Source organism: Euleptes europaea, chromosome 10 (assembly GCF_029931775.1).
Source record: "Euleptes europaea isolate rEulEur1 chromosome 10, rEulEur1.hap1, whole genome shotgun sequence".
Classification (NCBI taxonomy): domain Eukaryota; kingdom Metazoa; phylum Chordata; class Lepidosauria; order Squamata; family Sphaerodactylidae; genus Euleptes; species Euleptes europaea.
Window position 1 is genome coordinate 48,133,175 of NC_079321.1, and position 24,328 is coordinate 48,157,502.

General features: G+C 43.9%; 1 protein-coding gene across 3 annotated transcripts in view; it reads right to left on the reverse strand.

Moving 5' to 3' along the window:
• The window catches only part of FILIP1 (filamin A interacting protein 1), a 91,730-nt gene that overhangs the window by 50,348 nt on the left and 17,054 nt on the right, over positions 1-24,328 (reverse strand). For all 3 annotated transcript variants that reach the window (XM_056856305.1, XM_056856303.1, XM_056856304.1), the window contains exon 2: positions 7,786-8,061. In XM_056856305.1, the coding sequence (XP_056712283.1) occupies positions 7,786-8,061 (276 nt within the window). The remainder of the gene's footprint in view (positions 1-7,785; positions 8,062-24,328) is intronic.

Below are 24,328 nucleotides of genomic sequence, written 5' to 3' on the forward strand. Positions count from 1 at the left end.
GAGCTTTGTTCTGTATTATCACACCAAGGGAGAGGTTATTGAAGCCTATGGTGCCATGATCCTCGGCAGCAGAAGAAGCAAACCCCAAAGGTCACTGCAGATTATGCCCACCAATCAAAGCATGTGGAAATATGTCTTACATGCCCTAGGAAAAAAGATACCACAACAGATAAGCCAGCTGACCTGTGGTTTCCTGCAACCAGTTGTTATAAATGGTATCATGGCCAAATTCAGCCATGTGTAAATATCATGCACATGTTATTTTTAGGGGCTGCAGTTATTGAGGGTAACAGAGCATCCCTATTCTTTCCTTCACCAATTTCTGGACACTTACAGAAAGAAAGGACAACCACGGGTTATGCTAAGGAAGTGGTACTCACTTTTAATCCAGTATGCCCACCAAGTACTGTTTGCACCATCATCATCAACCCCCTCAAACTCAAGACTTAGAGACAGGATTAGAGAGAAGGCAACCGTATTTATAAATATACCTGTGATGCATGCATACAATACAGAGATCTGAAGCATCAGCTAACTCCTTAATGTTAGGTTTGATTCCTATTTGCAGAAATTTGGGGTTTTATCCTCAGGGCAGGGTGAGCAGTATAAACAGCTGTTCTTTGTTGTCCAACAGAAACCACTGCAAGGAGAAGAGGCTACTTTAAATCATAAAAATCCAGTGCCCCACATTTACCCCACAAAGTTTTTTCCTAAGTAGAAGTAATATTTACATTACATACTGTGTCAGGGACTCTAGGGTTACAACAGGGAATCTTTTGAGCTACAAATGGGAACTGGGGCTGTACAAACCTAAAGGTGTATAATCCAGAAGTAAGTCCCATTAAGTCCAGTGAAACTTACCTGCTCAAGCTGCCTGGGACTGTTTGTTGAAGTTGCCTAGTGTAACAGGAAATAGAGATGTACAACATGAGGCCCCATGACTGGTAGAAAATTTGGTAGCCTCCCAATTGGCCAGACTCAGGCTACTTACTAGAAGTTGGTTTTGATGCCTTTGATGATCTATCTGCCTTTGATTATCTATCTACCTGCCTGTTTCTTTCCTCTCCTTCCAGAGCTAGGCCCTCCAAGCAAACATTTGAGAACTGCTATCTACAATTCAAAGTAGGTCTTGTTTCAACAAGATTTGTAAAATACAGTACAATTTTATGCATTGCTGTAAATTCACAAATCAGATAATTGTTTGAGCCTTAGCTTATTTCCAATATCATCTTTGGAGATGGCTGGCAATTTGCTATGGAAATTTATTTATAGTAAGTTCTTTTATGGTGTTGGTATCTGAAGTGAATCTGTCCAGAGGCATAGCTATTTGATGGTTTTGCAATCCATCTTACATAATTTTTTTGTTCACATCTTACATAATTTTTTGTTCAAACAATAATGTTACGGCAGAGCTAGATAACAGCTTCAACACACAATAGTTTGCTATATGAGATTCTTATACTTAGTGCACCTCAATTGACCAATAGGTGGAGCCTTTAACCCAGATACGGTACATACAAGAAAGGTTCTTGTGATTTATATTCATTTTCATTAAAAATTAATTTGTATTAGGAACATGTTTTGCTTAAGCAGTTACTGAGTGAAAGATCAAAAGACACAAATCTGTTTTTCTTAGAGTAGTAATATACACCTAAGCAATATATTTATACATATTATAAACCCAACTCTATTGCTGTACTGGGATTGGAACATGGGGACTGTTCTCTCATCATACCACAAAAGGTAAATGTCGTGCTGCAATCTGGAAGAATTTCGAATACTGCAAACCTACCCGGAACAAGGACTGGAATGCTTTTACTTATTTTATGATGTGATATTTCATAGACAGGCAAGGCGAAAGGAAGGGCAGAACACTGGTTAATGTTGGCAACATATGAACAGTCAAAGAGAGGAAGCTTGGTCACACAGCAGGCTTCATGTGGAGGAGTGAGAAATTGAACCCAGTTCTCCAGATTAGAATCCACGGCTCTGAATCACTACACCACACTGGCTCTCAATGCTAAATTAGATTACACTATTAGACCACACTATTTATGGCACTGGATTTTTTTTCCCAATTCATAATTTTCTGGAAAACACACCTGTGACAGTGTCAAGTTCTGCCCTCTAGGAGACTCACAGCCCATTCCTAAAGGGGGGGGAGTAGATCCCAGCCACCGCAAAGGGGAAAAAAGGTCTTTAAAAATAAAAATACAGAAAAGGTGGGGGAGGCCCCATTGAAAACCACCCCAAAAAGGTGGTGAAGCCCCCCCACCACTCAAGGGGATGTTCCCGGGCCAAAAGGGCTGTGGAAGCTGCCTAATGGCAGCTCTGTTCCCGGGAACGCCCCAGGAACGCCTCCCCCACACTGGTGTGGCCATTCTCTTCTGGGATTTAGTTCCATAGTGGCTGCGCTGGAGCTCCGTGGCTCCCGGACGCTGGCGTGTTTGCCCCGTGCCAGTGTGGGTGCCACTTTATCGCATGATAAAGTGGCACCTACGCCGGCGCTGGGTCACGCTGGCTCCTAAGGAGATTCCCCACCCCCCACCCCAGGACTGCAGCCTCAGCCAACCACTTACAAATGGTGGATTGGAATATTGAAAACAAGAAGAAAAAGGAGGAGTTGAGCCGTTTAACTGCTGACCAACTGACTGAGCTAGGGGTTGTTGGATGTTGGTGGGAGAAATTAAATCAAAAGAGTTTCCGTCTAGACATTGGGAAGAATTTTCTAACAGTTAGAGCGGTTCCTCAGTGGAACAGGCTTCCTCGGGAGGTGGTAAGCTCTCCTTCCCTGGAGGGTTTTAAGCAGAGGCTAGATGGCCATCTGTCAGCAATGCTGATTCTATTACCTTGGGCAGATCATGAGAGGGAGGGCACCTTGGCCATCTTCTGGGCATGAAGTATGGGTCACTGGGGGTGTGTGGTGGCGGACATAGTCTGGAATTTCCTGCATTGTGCAGGGGGTGGGACTAGATGACCCTGGTGGTCCCTTCCAACTCTATGATTCTATGATTCTAAGGATTAGAACGTCTGCTAGTTAGGCAGGCAGCCAACTGGGGTCTTCAGGTATTTTGAAGATCGGTAGATATCAAAAACCAGTTAAAAGTTAAATGCCTCTCTGTTTCATGGTAAAAGTCTGAATCAGTGAAACAACAAACCTGCTTTGTAACTGTTACTCTTTCTGAGGCCCCGGCTCTCCAGTAACTCTATTACTGTAATTAGAAGGCTAGAGAAAAGGAGAAAAAAGAACCCAGACACATACCACTGAAATTAACCTCTTTCTTAGTTGTTTTCATCAAGCCTACTGTGTGGTTCTTTCAAACCTATAAACCCCTCATAATTAGGGTTGCCAAGTGCCTGGTGGTGGTGGGCAACGCGGGCCCGCGCAACACGCCTACATCATTCCGAGTTTACCCAGAAGCGATGCAGATGCTCTAGCAACCTCTGCAGAAACTCTATGGAAACCATAGAGTTTCGGCAGAGATTGATACAGTGTCCACGTCGCTTCCGAGTAAACCCGGAAGTGATGTGGGCGCGTTGTGCAAGATGTGCATGTGCATCGCGCCAGGCGCGCGCACGTTTCGCACATTGTAACAACGATACTGGAAAGCTCCCGCCGATGGAGCTACAGCACCTGGTAAGCCTACTCATAATAGGCCAAGTGAATACCAGATGGCACTTGAGTCCAAGCATTGCCCTTGTTACCCAATTTAGGCACAGGATCGTTGCTTGGTGCAGTTGAGACTGATGACCGCACACATGGAGGAAAGTGCAAAGCAAAGTTTACTTTGTAGCTGCAAAGCCACTTGGGAATGTTTTCACAAAGCACAATAAGATTGCCATAGACTTGTATACCTTAACAGTTAGTATGCTGATTGGCTCAAAAATATGTTTCGTTTCAATTAGACACCTCTTCTACCCAAACTTGGGCACTGCATCTGCCCAGCAACAATTCCTAGACATGTGTAAAATCTCAACTACCGGTATCTGTGCTGTTGGCATACCATACTGTACACATATTTCAGTTCAGCTTTGTTTTGCTTTTACCAAAACAGTTTCTTTCACAGTTTGTATGAGAACACACTCTTCCCATAGCCTGCATAAGAACATATTCTTTCAAAGCTTCTTCTCCCTTCTTATCTATAACCCAAGGCTACACAGGGGGGCCCTATGCTATCAGTAGGGTTAATATTTACATGCTTGGACTTCCTACTGTCTTGCCTAATAAAGAGAATGATTTCTTTTCTTAATAAATGATTCCTTTTACCATTATGCTATCACCCTCATTGAGAACCAGAAGACTAAACAGTCCCCAAAACCTCAATTATAAAAATAGAAGTACAGAAAGAAAGTTTGAAGGGTGTGAAATTGACGTCTCTTATTTTTTTAGGTCTGGAGATAGGATGCCATCACGCCACTTTGCAACATAAAAAATTAATCTGGCTCTGAACATGCTAGTAGAACAGGAAGGCACTTGAGCTATAGCTTAAGCAATTACAAACCAGATCAGAGGATCCCAAAATGTAATTTTAATCTAATAACAGATATATATATTCAGTGATACTATTCCACAAATCTATATATCTAACAACCAAGTGTGAGCTGATTTGCAGATATCTAAATCCATGAATCAGGCCCACCCTGACAGAAAGATTTCTCCAAACTTAGGGGATCCCCCAGGTTTGCAGAAAAATCTTTAATCTTACAAAATTATATTGGAGGGGCTAACTCCCCCCCCCCCAAAAAAAAAACCCTGCACTTGTGCAGATTACTTACCTGGCAGCTGACATGACAGCTCCCAGGGGCCCTGCCAACTGTTGGGGTCTTGGAGCATGGGCAGCCCCAGTGGCCCAAGAGGAGGGCAATGTAAGGAGGGAAGGGGGGGAGAAAGAGATATGGGGAAATATTATCAGAGAAGAGGAGGGAGAGAAAGAGAGGGAGGAGACTGATGGAGAATAGGTGGGGGGAAAAGAGGGGGGAGATTGTCAGAGAAGGGAGGAAAAGTGGGGTGGAAGATTGTTAGAGAGGGGAGAGGGAAGCAAGCAAAGGCAAGGGAGATACAATGCACCCTCCCTGCAAGTTTCCTATGGGTCTCCAGTAGTCTTATATGTTTTCAAATACGGAACATATGTATCTATGAGTAAACCCCATATATATATATGTGTGTGTGTGTGTGCTCCCTCAGACAGCCACAATCCTTTCTCCTACAATTTCTAACTGATGTGGTAGCAAGGTTCTTACCAGTTGAGAAAGGTGAGTTTGTCCACTTAAAGAGCACAATCATACTTTGTTCCATTCTGACTGTCTTTTCAAAAGCTCTACCTCTTACTAACTTTCAAAATATAAATTAATTTGTGTTCAGAAGCCTTAGAATTATTGTACTATATTTTACTGTTTTACCCTCGCACCCCCCCCCCAAAAGAATTCTTTGGTTTTTCTTCTCTTTTTCTGAATGCCTGTTTAGAAAACAGATGGCTGACTTGGAATTGCTCCAAAGTACAGAGACATGGTTTGAACAGGAACTTTTGGAAACTGGGTCAGCAGCAGCTTGTCCTCCTGACAGAGTTCTGGCCAGCCATCTCCATTTAACTTGGACTTCCACATAGATTTCCTTATCGCCAAGAGAAAGTTCTACCACCCTGTGTGATGGACAGGAGGCTGTCCTGCCCCTGAAGGGAAAAACACTCAGATGAGCCTCCAGGATCCAATCACCTTTGAGGGGGGGATGAAATGTTGGAGGGCAAAAGAGGAAAGGGGGAGCTGAGGTCTGCCTCTTGGAGAGAGCAGTGACAGCTCAGGTCTGGCACAGGAAGCAGACAGTGTGGAAAAGGTCTGAATGGCTAGTAAGTTTTTTTGTTTGTTTGTTTGTTTCATTGTTGCATCATGGACTTACTTTTTATTTCCAGCCCTGTTCTAATAAGAGTTTTCTCTTGTCTTTCTCATTTGTAACAAATGAAATATTAAAAATGAACTTTTCTGCCACTATTGTTCCACGAATTCTCTGCTTCTTAAACAAGATTGTGTTTATTTTTTAAGTGAGAAATAAGTTATTTAGAAGGAATGTTTGTAAAGACCTGAGAGCTTAAGTAGACATGAGAGATCTATGATCTGATCCCCTCACATCTACAATTTCATTTGACGAAAGCTGGAAGAGGAGGCAGTTTGTGTCATTTTCACAGCTTTGGGAGAGTGAGCTTACCTGCTCACTCCACATAACCAGCCCTTCTGAGCCAGTTATTAGCCTAAGCAGGGAAAAGGATAGGCAACCTGTCAAACAGGGAGACCGTTTGCACACGTCTGGAAGGAGACCACCAATTGGCTGGGCCCTCCCCACCTGCTTTTGCTCCTTTGAGCATCGGGAGGAAAAAAACAAGTCCAGAAAGGAAATCTGGCAATACAAAATGTCACATCTGTCCAAGACACTGGTTTTCAGACAGATGTGTTATGTGCCGCTATATATATCATTTCTGGCCCGGTCCTTGCCCAGAAATCTCCTGGGGGTGCCAGCCGGTTGCCTGGCATCCCTACTATCAAAACAAGCAGCTACAGATAATCTCATACTAAGCAGAAGATGGGGGAGTTAACCCTTTCCATCTCAGTCAAATTTCTGGTCAAAAATTATTCTTTTCCTAGGTTTCTTTTTTCTTAAAAACTGGCTGATTCCCACAGATTATAGAATATATAGGATGGGTCTGGGGTGCCCTCCTGTGTAAAAGTCAGATGTGACATTTAGGTTCTTCTCAATAGCTGCATGTGGGGTTCCTGATTTGAATTGTGATCACAGCTTGTGTGAAGGCTTCACCCCATGCCATTTTCCCAACATGATATGGTCCAACCCTCCAGCAGAAGGGCTGGGGGGTGCAGCATCACAGGAGATATTCTCATTGACAGGAGATGTTCTTATTGTAAGGGACAAAGGGTAGCTCTAGGAATCTCCAGAAACTCCACGGCTTTACAATTGAGTTTCTGTGGATTCCTAGAGCTACCCTTTGTCACCTTTGCCCCGTCGCTGCTCTAAGTGGTAGTGAGCAATGGGATGGGGGGGAGATTCCCCCTCCTCCACTTGGCAGCCCTGTCCAGGGAATGCAATTTGCTCCATTGGAGAAAAGTCACATGTTCTATGGGATGCACTGACATCTGATAGTTACACAGGATGGGGACTCCAAGCTCAATCTGTGTTCTAGGAAGTGGGAAGTCCATAAAGTGGGAAGCCGACAAGTCTCTTATCTTTTATCCCTGTGGTTAAAAGGGAGTGGGCTGTCAATTTGAGGAAAAATGGTTGGAAAATAAAGCCCCTTCCTCCCAAGCTAGTCCTCCACATAGTGTGCAGCCACCTGTATTTGCTTTACCAGTTAAAAGAGAGCTGTCATGGAAAAGAATCAAGGAACTGCATGTAACATTTAGTTTTGCCGTAAGCTTGTTTGAAGGCAGAATTGATGCTTTTAGCACCAGTAAGTGATAAAAAGAATCCTTGGTGGGTTTATCCTTTCTGTGCAGCTCTGACAGCAGCCAAAACCTATTCATATTTGCTTGGAAGATTTATGTGACTCACTGCTAGTCAACTATGCACATAATTACAGCTTTGAAATTACAGAAGCTCTTGTAAGGTCTGGAGCAGACAACCTTAGTTCACAAGAGGCTAATTCTGCACCAGATTCAAAATGGCTTATTGCACAGCATAGAAAGACACATTAGAAATGTTCTGTTGCATGAAAGCATGCATTCTGTTTATAGTTCACATGCAAAAATATATTTTTAAATTACAGAAGAGAATTTCTGAGGTACCTGCAATTCTCCTTCCATTATACTGAGGAGCCGGATCAGGTCCTCTTTAGAAAGTTCTATGGATTTCTTGCTTTTCTTCTCACCAGGCGCTGGCAATTTGCTGTGCTGTTTGACTGCTCCTGAGATGATCTCTTCTCCTTTTCGATTACATTTGCTCTTTTTCTTTGCATCTTCCTGCAAGTTTGGATTTTCAATGGTGTTGGTAATGGGCTTTGACCTGGAGAAATGCCCATTGGATGAGCTTTCCCCACCTGGATTTCGGGATCTCATCCTGACCTACACAGGAAAACAAATTAAAACACATGATAAATATTTATTTTAAAATGTATATATATTGTGGTAAAATCATATATCATCACAGCTAAGTACCCAAACAGACTTCATATTTACAGTGGGAGTGCTCCGAAATTAATGTATTACACACTTTGGAGAATCCAAAAGAGAAGCTACAATTTCAAGACTTCCCATTCATGTATCATGATCTCTTGTCATCCAGGACTTTCATATGAGATATCATGTTTTCAAGTAATAAATGAGTTTGGAAGTTTGACAAATATTATGAAAGCAATGATCCTAAAAAATGAAGGAGGCCTATGACAACCTAAACTGATTCTTTAATCAGCTCCAGTGTTCAGTGACAATACTGGTAACTACAGTTAAATGCTTACCCTCTTCAACAGTTGCTTCGGTCTGTCAAAAAGATCAGGACCATGTCAAATGCTAGTTTCCCCCATCTTTCAAACCACAACATATTTAATCTACTCCACAGAATTATGTGCAACTGCAGGCTTTGATTCTCATAAATTTTGTCACAATTCTGTTCCTCTCCAGGTATTTTCCTTTTACCCTTTGGTTTTCCTGCAGTAAACTGAGTTTCACCTACCTTATTGTCAGCTTCTTTCAAAAGCATCTATCATCCTTTTCAAACCACTTCTAGATATGGAACCAGTTGCTCTCCATTAAGGCCATTATCCTCTCTAGCTCAAAATCTGTCTGTAATACTTTATTCTGTGTCAGTTCTTTCAGGCAGGGAAAAATAGTTTCCCTGTATGCAAACTTAATTTAAAAAATCTAAATAGCTATTCCTCAGGTGGGGGGAAATCTGCAGATACCTAAATCTGTGGATTGAAGTCCACACTAAGAGAAAGAAGATTTTTCTCCAAACTTGGAGGAACCTCCAGGTTTCCAAAAAAATCTAAAAACATAAAGAATACATTGGGGGGTTAAATCCCCCCCAAAGCAAAAACACCTTCTGCGCATGTGCAGAGCACTTACAAGAAGGGGGCCCTGTCACAGATACCACCACCATCGCTCCTGAGACTTTGCTGCCACTTCGGCAGCTCTGGAGAGCCCTGCCAGCTGCCAGGGGCCCTGCTGCCGATGCAGTAGCTCCTGAGCTCTGCTACCAATGTGGTGGCTCCAGAAAGCCCTACCACTGCTGCTGTGGAGGAGGGGGGAGGAAGAAACCGGCAGGTTGCTGGGAGAGCCATCACTGTTGCTGCTTGGGAGGGGGGAGAAGCAGGTGGGCAGTGACTATAAAGATGTGCAAGCGGGTGAGGAGGCTCCTCATGTCCCTGTCTTTGTAACTGCTGGCTCAGCTACCTTTTAAAAACTTTCTCCCAGCTTCTAATTGGTCAATTTGTTTCAATCAGACGTCAGCAAAGTACATCACTTGCTGCACTATGTGATGTACTTTGCTGACGTCTGATTGAAACAAACTGTACTTACCCTGCATGGGAAGGAATTATGAATGTATAACAGAACTTTCTTGAAGGACTGAAGAAAGATTTCCACTGCTGTGGATCTGAAACGGCCGTATCCATTGATGACTGTGGCTTTATATGGACTTTATACACAAAGATTACAATACTAATACTTACCTGGTACTCTGTTGAGACCTTTGGAATCATTTCTGCTTTATGCAGATTGTATATATTGTATATATTTGTGCTTTGTATGTGTTATGTATATGGTCCTTGTTTCATCTCAGTAGCTCATAAAATTTGCACTTTGTGTATATATATTATCCTGCACTGTTTTCCTAACCTCCAGGTAGTAGCTGGAGATCTCCCGCTATTACAACTGATCTCCAGCCGATAGAGATCACTTCACCTGGAGAAAATGGCTGCTTTGGCAATTGAACTCTATGGCATTGCAGTCCCTCCGTTCCCCAAAACCCGCTCTCCTCAGGCTCCGTCCCAAAAACCTCCCACCAATGGCAAAGAGGGACCTGGCAACCCTAGGAGGAATCTCCCCCCGCCCAGCTCCTGCACTGCTTCTCCCTGCAGCCTGACCAATTAGAAGTTGGGAGAAAGTTTAGAAAGAACAGCTGAGCCAGCAGCTACAGAGACAGGGGTGACAAGGAGCCTCCTCGCACACTCACACACCTCTGTAGTCACCGGCTCATTGGTCCTTTAAAAAAAAAAACCCTCCAGTTTCAAATCAGTCAGACTTCGAGCTGTAGCATGCTCACAGGGCTAATGTCATACATGATTAGGATTATCCCAGTGATCCAAGCTTCCATACATTACTGATGTAAAATGGAACTGGACAACAGGAAAGCTTCCTCAGTGCAGCTCTATATTACCGCACTGAGTGTTGCTACGTGTTTTTAAAGCGTCTCGCTATGTTTTATTACATCTTGAATGCACTCCCCACCCCCCACCCCCCGGTTTCATGTTGAAACCATTTCTGAAGCTTTTTTAAATACGTCTCTTCCCAAAACCCTTATAACGCGAGGTTTACCTATGTTTCCTTTCTCAAATTTCTGCTTGCTTGTTTGTCTTACAGAATAGCTCCTGAAGTTTAAATGGCAACTTCAAAAGGAAACAATTAATGTTCATCCAAATCTGTTTCATCGTCGTTAGCAGAAATGTGCCTGGCAAGTTACCCAATAGATTAGTTGGCCTGGAAAAGGCTTTCTTTGTTCATGAAACATCTAATCCTCAATATAAGGAAAACATTTGGCATTTCTCTATTGTTGTTACAGAACTGAACCATTTTTTGAAAGAAAAATAGATTCTGTATTTTAAAAAATATATACTCTTTTTGCTTGAATCCTGTTGAAGCCTTCTGCTCCTTCCACAATAATTTGTTTTCCTCCATGGCATGAACTTATTGAAGTAATCCTGGGAAGTAACTGATGTCATCATGGGCAGTAATGGCACTATGTCGATAATAAAAACAACTGCTGACTATTGTTTCCAGCTGTCTTGCCTGCCTTCAAATTCCCTATCATAATGATCAAAATTTGCATAGTTTCTCCACCTTGTACAGAAACCGAATTCTGGTTCTCTATCCATTTAAGTCTTCCAGCCACCCATCGTCAACCCAAAAGGATATTATATTGCATTTCTGAGTCCTGATGCACTAGATCAGGTTGTTGTAGGGTACAGCAACAGATCCAAGCTAAGAGAGTGAGGACAAGGCACATTCAAGGTGCAGTTGGGTGTGGCAGAGGCAAAGATTTGCTGTCCCATGAAAAGGTAAAGGTGAGGCCCCTTGTTGCTCAAACCACTGAGCAATATTGACCAGAAGTTTGGGGTTTTTTTAACAATAGTTAGAGAGGATCTTATGCCACTCTTTGATCTACCATTTCTAGTCCCATGTTCAGAGCCTACAGTGGACCAGGAGTACCAGAGACGGTACCATACAAAAATATTTTAAAAATATTTTAAGGACTCCCACTGTCATCAAAGTGGCTTTCAAATCATTCAAAATGCCATATTGGCAGTGAAAGAGATTAATACAAAATAAAAAGCAACAAGCAAAATCAACAAACCATAATTCAGTAAGAGTCGTTGCCAAGAAGAGGCATAGACAATTTTAAGTCCCATTGAAAGCCTGAGTAACAAAAAGTTATTTTTCACCTGGCTCCAGGTATTAAATTATTTAATTTTATCGATTGAATTTATTTGCCACATTACTATGCCACCTATTTATCCAAATGTTCTCAGGCTGTCTTAAACACTATAAAACAATTTTAAAATCTGTGATCATTGCAGTTGATAGGACATGCATTTTTGTTACCAAGCATCTTTAGTCTAGTCCAGGGGTCGCCAAACTCATTAGTCAAGAGAGCCAAATATCAACAGTACAACGACTGAGATTTCTTTTGAGAGCCAAATTTTTTAAACTCAAACTATATAGGTAGATACACTGTTTATTAACATAATAAACTTTAATTAAAATTTAGCAGAAGTGGAAACCAGTAGAGCACCTACTGCACAGTGGGATGGTGAATGGCTGTGGGGAGAGTGTAAACCCTCCCTGGTTCCTTTTGAAAGAGGCACAAAGTAGCAGGAAGAGGGGAAACCTGTAGTAATAGGCCAGGGGAGGACTAACAATTGCCAGACAAAAAGGCCCACTGTTTTCTCCCCACCACCACCATCACCCAGCGAGGGTCCAGATGTCGAGGGATCCCAGGCACAGAGGAAGAGGCCAGCAGGTCCCTGGTCTGTGTGTGTTCCATGCAAACAAACAAGGGGGAGATGCACAGTCCATCCTTCCTTCCCCCCGCCACGGACATGCCAGTTCCCTCCTGACCAGAGGGAGGGGCAGGTGCTCACCCCCCCACACCATTCTGGGACCGACGGGCTCCAGATTCAGGGCAGGCAGGCGGGTGCCCGGGCAAGGTGGCTTGGCTGGAGGAGCCCCCCCCCCAGCTGGGGGGCAGGCAGGCAGGGCCGCGCGCCCAGGCGGCTTCCACGGGGGGGGGGAGAGAAAGGAGAGTCCCCCAACTGCCCCTTCCTCCCTCCCTCCCTCGAGCCCACGGCGCCAGCCCCCTCCCCCCTCCCAGGGGCGGCCTGAGCACGGCCTTGGGCCCGCTCTGCAGCCCTGGGGGCAAAAGCGGCCGTACAGAAAGAGAGGCCCGCGCGGCAGGGAGGGGGGAGGTGGCGGGGCAGCTCGCTCTCTGCCTCCCCCTCCCCTCTGGGCTGTGGGCAGCTTCAAGCGAGAAAGGCGCTGCGCGGGGCTTCCTCGTCTGGGCGAAGCACGTCCAAAGCAATGAGAATTTCTCTCGAGCCTTTCTGAAGAGGGACTCGAGGGGCCAACAGCAGAAGCCAAGAGGCAGCGGGTGGGCTTACCGTGCAAATATCGAAACGGCGGCTGCTTCCTCCGCTGCTTAAGAAACCCCCAATCCCCACAGCAGGCCAGCCAGCAGCAGCAGCACGTGGTCGCTCCTTTGTAATTCGAGTGCCTCCTGCAGACTTCTCCCCACAGCAGGCCCGCCAGCAGCAGCGGCACGTGGTCGCTCCTACGTAACCCAAGCGCCTCCTGCACAAACTCTCTCCCGCCCCCCGCCCCTTTCGCTACTCAGCCGGGCCCGGACATGGAAAGAGCCACACTCAAGGGCTCAAAGAGCCGCATGCGGCTCGGGAGCCGCACTTTTGCGACCCCTGGTCTAGTCTGATTGCTAGGAAAACTAATATCATGCAGGGTGCTTTCAAACAATTTCCCCAAACTACAGCTCAACACAAAGACTGACCCATTTCAGTCATCATTGAATCAGGGCAAATTGCTGGGCTTCACAATCCATTTAAGTTCTTTAAAATTCTATGATGAAAATAGCACAATAAGATGATACTATTTGCTGATTTACAAACTATTCATTTGTAAAACTATCTAGAACATCAAGTGAAATTTTTAGATTGTATGAACACATTACAAAAACACATCTCTGTTTCTAGGGGCACAGTAGCAGGAAACTGCTGGATATGTAGATTGGACATTATCTCTATTTCTAGGGCCACAACAGCAGGAAACTGCTGGGTATGTAGCTTGGACATTATCATACCTGGATTCAGTCAGTACTGAGATTGAGTAGCTCATTACAAAAAGTAACTGTCACACGTCACAGGTTTATGTATAGGGTTGCCAACCTCCAGGTACTAGCTGGAGATCTCCTGCCCTCCTCAGGCAGGCTCCACCCCAAAAATCTCCCACAGGTGGCAAAGAGGGACCCGGCAACTCCATTTATGTACATTATTGATTTTATTTTTCTTGAGATTAAGGCTAGCCCCTCTTGCAGCCACCTTAGGGTTGCCAGGGCCCTCTTCACCACAGGCAGGAGGTTTTTGGGGCAGAGTCTGAGAAGGACGGGGTTTGGGGAGGGGAGGGACTTCAATGCCATAGAGTCCAACTGCCAAAGTGGCCACTTTCTCCAGGTGAAGTGATCTTTATCAGCTGGAGATCAGTTGTAACAGCAGGAGATCTCCAGCTAGTACCTGGAGGTTGGCAACCCTAAGCCACCTCCATTGCTCCATTCCATTTGAACCACTATCAAGTCCCTGCAACAAGACAGGACCTTATGCAATGGTATGCAATGGGAAGAGGTTGCCATTGCTCTTGAAAAATGGATGTCTATATATGCCCTGAAGATTAGCTTTCTTGGAAGGGGCTGGCTCCAGACATTCTGCCTGGAAGCACAGCGAGTCAACGCCATTGACTCAAATCACAACTTGGTGCCAGCTGTCTCTACATTGACTCACAAAACCCGCACTGTTTGTTCACCTCTGCAGAATGTTATTTTGCTTAACAGAGGAAGGGTCATATCAAATGAAATCACCATTTAAGTAATACCCCTGAGGACAACTGATAGGCAGCCAGGGTAGTAGCAATTATATTAGCACCAGACGCATTTTCCCATGTCCTTTCTAAATGCATTGTTTGTACATCCTTGCAAAAAGGAGTGGTGGGAGAAGCTATAAGTAATGGGAAAGGGCTGGAAAATAACTTGACATTTACGGTCTCTACAATCAACATGTAATCTAAGAGCACATTCAAAGAAGCCTGAATTGAAAAGGGTGATTGAAAAGGAGAGAAATATGGTAAACTCAGAGCCAAACTCAGACTTACAGAGGGTTTACAGCCCCATAACAGAGAGAAAAGTTTGACCCTAGTTGAAAGCAGTTTATTTTACAGATAATGAAATATAAATTTTCATCTTGGAACATCTGAATATGAAACATAAATCTTGAATTACCAGTTCCAGAATCAAATTGTGTAAGTTTTTAATGATTTTTTTTTAACAGACGCTGTTTCTTACCAGCCCTCGGTATATCTTGTTTAATATGTAGCTCAAAATCTATTTTATATTGGATGTTATGCTTTACAGGAAAAGGTACAGAATATTAATAATGTGAAGGTCTTCTCTAGGGGTTTTGTCAGGTTTATAGTGTGCTTGCATTTCTGGGTTTGCTTCAGAGCTAAAAAGATAAGCAATGAACATTTTAATTTCAAGAAAACCTTCCCATGATCCTGCATGTTTTAAAAGAATATTTTTTAAAATCCTGCAGAATCCTAGGTACATTCTGTGTCATCAACTTTCATAGCAAAGTTTTCTCAGATATGTACTGTGGGGAAACAGGGCTCACAAGCATTCATTTCTGCCCAGAGTGGGAGTGAGGAAGTTATTCAGGCATCCTGCCCAGCCAGGCCCTCCCTTTCTGCTCTCTCTCTCCTTCTCCCCGGCTAGACTGCACTTTAGCAGGGAGAACTCCAGCTCACTTCTTCCCTGGCCTCTGTGGAAGTCTGTCATTTAAAGGAATGTGGCCCCACCCCCCTGTCCAACACCCCTGGATCCAACCTAGGGTTGCTGTGTCCCTCTTTGGTAACAGCAGGATGTTTTGGGGTGGAGCCTGAGGAGGGCGGGGTTTGGGGAGGGGAGGGACTTCAATGCCATGGAGTCAAATTGCCAAAGTGGCCATTTTCTCCAGGCGAACTGATCTCTATCGGCTGGAGATCAGTTGTAACAGCAGGAGATCTCCAGCTACTACCTGGAGGTTGGCAACCCTAACACACACACACACACTTAATATAACATGCAGGGTCATGTTAAAATGCATTCATAAAACTTGTCATAGACATTTTCATGAAGCCCCCCCTTCCAAAAAAAACAAGTTGGTTCTGCAGGGAAATGAGCTGGCCCAACTCACCATCATGATGTAATGATCATGATGTTTCCGTGATGGGTTTCTATGATGGGTTTCCGTGGCCTTGTCCAGCAGGCCTGCTAGCCCTGCTTTTCATTAAGGCGACCCCTGCACACAGTGAAGGGGAAGAGATTAGGCTAACTCTTTCACTTTGTGACAGCTCAGAGGCTGGAGAGACTCAGGCATCTCTCAAAGCACCTTCAGGTGCAGTGATCCATATTCTGTTTCTGCAAGACCGTTCTGACTCTCTGATGCCAAAAAAATGTATCTCACTGTAGAAGCTGCCAGAAAGGTGACTGCTTAGTTGGTTTGCTATCCTGAGAGCTCCTTTGTAAGGCAGGCATTTCGACAGGCCAGTGTGAAAGTTCTTTTCCCCCCAGAATTAAAAATTAAACTCACATTGTGTGTGTGTGTGTGTTAACATATGCATACAATACACTTTGGCTCTTGATAAAGCAATGATATTTTAAAACTCTTCACTGGGTTCCTGACTCCCCCATTATTCCCAAAATTTCTTTTCACAGTTCATGAGGCCTCCCTGCTTATTTTTAGAAACCCTTCCATCCATTGCTGATATTAATCATTGCGTGCCTTCATATCCACTTTGGCTTGTATTGCTATTACTCCACTGCTTCCCCCCCCCCCATACACATACACTGGTTTGATGTGCCAAAGTCTCTTTACATTGTTGGCCATGGAGACTAAACATGGCAGAATGACGCTGACAAGAATACAGGAATGGAAACATTCAAACTTGGCATAACTTTGCAGGGCCCAAAGAGACACTCCAGAAGACTCATGCTGTCAAATCTATGAAGTAATACGAAAAAGGGTAATTCATGGGGCTTTAAAGATACTCTTGTGTTTCAAAGCAAACTTGTTACACTGCCAGTGCCATGGATAGTGACCGGGGGGTGGGTGGGGGAGGGTCTTGTTGAAGAAGATGATCTCAATTGTCAATGGAAACCCCGAGGCCATGTTTCCTGGCTTGAAAAGCAGTGGTTGTGCCACGTTGGCTGGACTTTTAATGTGAACATAGCTCTGGGCATAGTTTGGCTATCACGTTTCGAAGTAGAGTAGCCAGCTTCAGGTACTAGCTGGAGATCTCCTGCTATTATAACTGATCTCCAGCTGATAAGAGATCAGTTCACCTGGAGAAAATGGCTGCTTTGGCAATTGGACTCTATGGCATTGAAGTCCCTCCCCTCCCCAAATCTTGCCCTCCTCAGGCTCTGCCCCAAAAACCTCCTGCCAGGGGCGAAGAGGAACCTGATAACCCTATTTGGAACTGATTGGATGAAAGGAATTACAGCAATACAAAGGACTGAAAGGAAGCATTACAACTTTCTTTTCTTTCCTGCTATTGACTGTATCCATCTGCTGTTCTGCCTCCTTTTGTCTCCCAGCTCTGCAATACTGCCTTCAATACTGCTTTGCCTTCACCTCACCTCACCACATATCTGCCTAACACTCACTGCAGTTCTGTCTTCCTGTGAACGGATTTCTAGGCTGCTGACATTTTCCTGGCCCTGAGGATTCTCCTTTAAGATGAACTGGATTTTGTTGCACTCAACCTAAGACTTTGGACCTTTGTACAGTTTAGAGCCCACCTGCAGGAACCCAGTAATACAAACACTGTATCTACTTGACCACTCATTACACTTAATGCTATGGTTACCTATTATTAAGGTTGCCAGGTCCTACGTGGCTCCAGCAGGAGCCTCATCTATGGGGCCATGAGGTGCAATTCCCCTCCAAAAATCTATGGAAACCATAGAATTTTGGAGGAGGTTGCTAGAGTGTCGCCGGCATTTCCAGGGTACGGCACATGTGCGTGGTGCATATGGATCCCCCCCCCCAGCTGGCCTACTTCCACCCACCAGCCAGCAGAGGGTTGGCAGGCAGCCAGGTGAGTTGCCTTACTAGGCAATTGGGAACCCTACCTATTATCCCCTGGTGCTGAATGAGTCGACTCGTGATTTGTTTTGTTAGACCTGGATGCCGGGGAAGGACTGGGGTAGTCTTAAAGTTCAGTCCTAAGTAGAGTTACACCCTTCTAAATTCATAGAAACCAATGGACTTAAGTGTAACTCTGCTTAGGATTGCATTGCAAGTTTGGGACCCCTGATGTGGCTCTTGACAGCCCTGGAACTCAGAAGAATCATATAATAGAATAATAGAATCATAGAGTTGGAAGGGACCACAGAGTCATCTAGTCCAACCCCCTGCACAATGCAGGAAATTCACAACTACCTCCCCCCCCCAACACACCCCTACTCCATGCCCAGAAGATGGCCTCCCTCTCATCATCTGCTTAAGGTCATAGAATCAGCATTGCTGACAGATGGCCATCTAGCCTCTTCTTAAAAACCTCCAGGGAAGAAGCAGCAGCACTCTTGTTACCATGACATCATTTAGTCTACCATTTCCTTGGATGTATAAATTATTTTTTAATTACGTGTGCCTTAGAGTAGGTTTCATTAAAGTAAAAAATATTAACATTAAACTTTTTATTGATCTCTTTATTTTAAAAAATAAAATTTTTGAATTGTCTTCATTAACATTAGGAATGCAACAAACCAAGTGAATGAGTATATTAAAGTGACTTCTGCTACCCAGCAGTGTGTTTTCTGGCTACTGGCAACTAGAAGTGGCAAGAAACATTTCTTTCTTTTTTTTATAATCCCATTCATTTTCCTTTTTGCGTGTAATTTATTTTCCTTCCTGGCCTTCCTGGTCCATGTGGACCAGGCTGGTGGTGGGGCTGATACCAGGGATGAAATGGTGCTGCAGGACAAGTCCTGCTCTATAAGGCCAGAAATGAACTGGCACCAGCTGGTGCCTATAATGCAAAGCTGCTACACATACATAGTTAGCATGCCAGAGATCTTTAGCCTACATGGGTCTTGTGCTGGTGTGCTAACAGTGAAGAGCTGCTTTGCACATGCTACAGCATCCTTTAAATGAGATGCAGTGGAAATGCAAAGTCTCACAGTTTAGTTGCCTTCCTAGGCCAGACTGATGGCAGCAGTCCCAATTCTTGTGCTAGCCCTGGTCAGCAAAGAGGGAGAAGAATGGAAAAATTTGCCTGTTGCATACTTTTTTATGTAGCAAATCGTTAGACCCAAGGAAGGTGGCATGGTATTGTTCAGTCTCATCAGATCTCAGAAGCTAAGCAGAGTCAGTACTTGGGAGACCACCAAGGAAGACTCTGCAGAGGAAGGCAATGGCCAACCACCTCTGCTTCTCACTTGCCTTGAAAGCCCCTTGCTGGGGTTGCCGTAAGTCAGCTGTAACTTGATAGCACTTTACACATACACACAGACCCAGTGTCTCATCAAAGTAGCCTGCAAAGTATTGGATATCTGGTCTCACCTGTTAAATGGAACAAATATAGACTTGTTTCTCAGTTGTGAAATAAAGATTGCAAAGCACTAGACAGAAAGACATATTAATCTTATGGTCTATACTGTGCCCTTAAAATTCCTTGTGACATTATAATCCTTAAGATTTTTATTTCTGCAAGTCCATGTATGGCAAAGGGCTTGTGAAATGAAGTAACATGCTGAATAATTTCTTAATCAGTTGCATGATCAAAGACAAAGCTTGGATCAAACTCTGCCTGTATTAAAGCTCCAGTGCATTAAAGGCTTAGTTTGTGTTGTGATTCTGTACCATCTTTTTATTTTATTTTTAGATCAGCATTTTGTGGTGTGCATATCTTGGCCTATACTCCAATACTTGTTTTGGAAGTTATGAAACCAGGGTCATTTTTACCTAAGTAAATGCTTATCTCTCGTTAATTCTATACAACCAATTTACTGAATAAATGAATATACCCTTGACCACTTTTCAGTTTAGCTTTAGGCCAGGCTATCAGACAGCTTAGATGGCTCTGGTGGACAATCTCTAGCTAAACATATGTTTTGTGGTTGTAATTAGATCGCTAAGCAGGTTTCTACATAGTGGGTCATGAGATACTATTGAGATGCCTGGAAGCAGGAGTAGGTCTTAGAGGTTCTGTGCTGTAATGGTCTAGATGTTTCCTCACTGAATGGGACACAAAAGTTTGCATTGGGAAAACATGAGCCATTTGTATGAGATAGGAAGCTCTTGGGGGAGATCATCTATAGTCGTGAGGTGGGGCATCATTCTGACAATGATGATATCCAGTTCCATATTTTATTGTCTAAACCAGCAGAGGTTGTGTTGAGTGGCAGGACCCTACCCTACCTTACCAGCTGCAGCAATACAAGTCCTTCCGGTCTCCTCCAGGATGACAGCAGACAGCCAGGACAACCCTATTGCACCTCTGGCCAAGCTGTGTTCCAGGGTTGCCAGATGGGTTCAACAAAAATACTGGACACACTTGATAAAAATGTGTTGATCTATATACACACGCAATATATAAAAGAAAAATGTCCTGTCTCTTTAACAGTGGCTTATGGGTGCAAATGAGTCATTAAAGCTTTTAATGGCATGAACATGAATAAGATTGCAGGGTCCCCAGACAGAGCACATTTAACCAATCCTGGTGCCTCTGATCCCAAGTTGGAGGCCCATGAGGGGCTTAGGTGAAGTGGCATTGGATGCGATTGAAGCCAGCCTTTTCCCCTCCTTTAGTTCTCTCACTCCTTCAGAGCAAGATTAAACGATTAAAAGGTTCTGCTATTTGCAAGAAAATTTAGAGAAATTAAGACAGAAATGCAATAGAGACGACTCAAATATTCCTGCTGAAGTTTTTTCCACCCCCACTTCAGACAATGGAGCATTCTCAACCTATGGAAACCAAGGAATGCCAACCCCTTACCAGGGCATTGACAGAACTTACCATCACCCATCCGACGACTTTGGGTCTTTGTGTTGATTATGCATGCCGTTTCCCACCGTCAGAGGTTGCCTCGCTCTCCCCCTGCCTTTTTCCACAAGCAAAACGTGGGGCAATGCAGGGGGAGAGCAAGGCGAGCTCTGACAGTGGGAAACAGCATGCATAATCAACACAAAGACCCAAAGTACGGGTGACAGTGAGTTCTGTCAATGCCCTGGTTGACCTCTAGAATGAGGAAATTACCTGGGTGGTTGACACAATCATTCCCAGGTGCCCTCTCTTAAGTGTGAGAGCTAGGGTTGCTAGGTTCCCCTGACGACACCAGTGGGAGCTTAGTGGGGGTGGGGCTGAGGGCGGCGACCTGCACATGCATGGCACAATTATGTCACTTTTAGGTTTACCCCGGAAGTTATGGCATCACGCGGGATGCTCTAGCACATTTAAGCACACTGGGGGGGGGGGTAGAGTGTCCCAGTCATGATGGCAGTGCTACCAGGGTAAACCCGGAAGTAATCTCATCGTGCTACGTGTGCGCACGGATCACCCCCCCCCCCCGCAGCTGGTTTGCTTCCACCCGCCGACCAGCAGAAGGGCAGCAGGCAGCCCGGTTAATTGGCAAGCGATTGCCCACCATAACCGGGCATATGGGAACCCTAGTGAGAGCCCAGGAAACCATTTGGTTTACTGAGGGTCTTCAGGGGATGAAAAGACAAAGGAGACTGCTAGAACAACAGTGGAGGAAGACTTAGGATGAATTCGATAAGGCATGGGCGAAAGCTCATTTTAAAGTGTATTACGTGGCACTGATGGTGGCAAAGAAACAAGACTTTTCAACCACAATTGTGTCTGCACAGTATAGGCCAGTAGAGCAGTTCTGGCCTGCAGGAGGAGGTGGACTGCCCAGGGGCCTGTTGTGACAGTTTTGCTCAGTACTTTGCAGATAAAAATCTCACATTCATTCTGACTTAGACTCTGTGTTAGCAGTGACAGGGTCAGATGGTACCAGGATGCCAACTTGTCCAGCTGGTTTAGATACTTTTTGGTACATTCAGTCCAAAGATAAGGACAGGAACCTTGGAAGTTTGAGGCCTATCACCTGTTCGAATGATGCTTGGCCTTCCAGGCTACTTAAATCTGCCAGGAGGGGGGCTTGCTGACTAAGTCTCAGCTAGGTATGCTAACCTCCGGGTACTAGCTGGAGATCTCCCGCTATTACAACTGATCTCCAGCTGATAGAGATCAGTTCACCTGGAGAAAATGGCTACTTTGGCAATGGGACTCTATGGCATTGAAGTCCCTCCCCTCCCCAAATCCCACCCTCCTCAGGCTCTGCCCCAAAAACCTCCCACCGGTGGCAAAGAGGGTCCTGGCAACCCTAGTCTCAGCAGTACTTAATGCCTCTTTGAAAGAGGGGGTGGTCACCTTGAAATAGGCTGAGGGACATCTGCTTCTAAAGGAGCTTACCCAGGACCCAGGAGATCTCAATAACCTTGAACCACCTTGAACCACAAGAAAAGGGCAGTGTACAATTTGTATGTTCTAATTTGTTAGCCACCTGGGTGGCTCTATGGGGCATCATCATCTTGATGATGATGATATTTTAATCAACCAATCAATCAATTAATTAATTAATTAAAATAACTATTGACTAGCCTCAAATATTCCCTTCTTGAGCACGGTGACTGAACTGGTGGTGGCTGGACAACTTTCCAGGATATAGTAGATTGTTCAGATCCTTTCCAGTATGGTTTTAGGCCTGGTGATGGGACTTTGGTTACCCTGGTGGATGACCTATGCTGGAAGATAGACAGAGGGCGGGCAACTCTGTCGATTCTCCTGGACCTCTTAGGGGTTTTTGATAGTTTGCTGATTTGGAAGTAATGTCTTGTTGAGTCCTTAGTTTAAAGCTTATTTGTAATCATGGTTCAGAAGCAGAGGATGAACATTGGTTTGCTAATTTGGATGTAATGATGTAATGGCTTACACTAAAGCAGAAATCACTAATTTTTTCAAACTGCCCTATGGGAGGAAGAAGTGGAATGTTTGAGAATACAACTTGTTCATGTAATGCCAAGCCATGGACTGACATTACATCATAACCATCCCATTGTCTCCTGTAAAATTGTCCATCATACTTTCTTCATGACCAGCTACAGATGTTAGTTTGTATTAAAAAACATGACATGAGCAGACGCTGCTTGAATTTGGTCTCTTTTTTCATCAGCAAAGAATTCATTTTGGCAGTTCTCTTGAAATGTATAAGAAAATCTAACATGTACAGTTTGTTTTCCTTCCTGTGAAATTTTATGACAGCATTTTAAAGTATGTGCTTATTTGACACTGAGCCACTGTTATCTTCTGCATCTTTGGGAATTTTAGGCATTTCAGCTGCACATAAAGCTAAAAAAACAAAACTTTCATACACAGAGGTTTAAAATGTTGTTCAAATGGAAGAATTAAAAGTAAATCTGTTCTTCAACAAGTTCATAGTTCACACAGGGCACAAAAATGTGTGAACCTTCCTAGGGATAAACATTTTCTCTGCCATAGAGCATTGCACTGTAAGCTGATGTCTTCAGTGGTTATTACATAAAACAACTTCTAGATAGATTTATGAGCAGTCACAGGATTCTGGTCCTCCTTTTGATAATCCACATGGTTTCTACATTACATGATGTTATTTTGGTTTGTAGAAATTAGGGTTGCCAACTTCCAGTTAGTGAGGCAAACCAGAAACAGCACGCAAGAACAATATGATATAAATATAAATATATTAAAGTGTCAAGTAAAAAGGTGAAATAAGCAAAAATACAAACAGCAAAATACACAAATATATACAACAAATAATTCCCAGCCTAGACAATTCAAACAATCGTCAGAAACTGATATGATAAAACAAGTTCAAAGGTAAATATTCAGATCACAGATCTTGAAAATGCTTGTTCTATATAATCTTGTATTTCTCTTTTGCAGGAAGAAGTAGACAGATAGCTTGGGAACAAACATCAAGAATTAATCCATAGTTTCATTGATAGGACGTGTTGTCTAGATCATGTGACCACGTTTCGCTATGGGCTTCATCAGCTATGCAAGCAAAAAAAGAGGAAATAGAATGCACCTAATAGGTATCATTTCATAATGGACCAGACTGGGATCTCAAAGCCTGTGATCTGAAAGCTTACCTTTGAACTTGTTGTATATATTTGTGCATTTTGCTGTTTGTATTTTTGCTTATTTCACCTTTTCACTTGTCACTTTAATATATTTATATTTATATCATATTGTTCTTGCGTGCTGTTTCTGGTTTGCCTTATCTACTATACAGCATGGAGCCTTTCCCTTTTTTTCCAAATTTCCAGTTAGTAGCTGGAGATCTCTTGCTATTACAACTGATCTCCAGCCGATAGAGATCAGTTCACCTGGAGAAAATGGCTGCTTTGGCAATTGGATTCTGTGGCTTTGAATTCCCTCCCCTCCCCAAACCTCACCCTCCTCAGACTCTGCCCCAGAAACCTCCCTTTCCCCCAATTGCAGCTGACATCACCAGTCAACCCCACTCAACAGTGTGGGTGTGAGGCCTATATTTGTGAAGAAGTTGGTCATCTTCCTGCCACTCATGTGGTGATCCACATCACACTGGTGAGAAGAATGTGTACCTAGTGCAATGGTATGCTTGCTATCAAAGAACCCCTGCTGCACTACATAGTTTTTGTATAATATTTCAGCAAATAGCCCTCCTTAGAATATAATTTCAAACCAAGGTGAGGGGGCATAGCATTCTGGG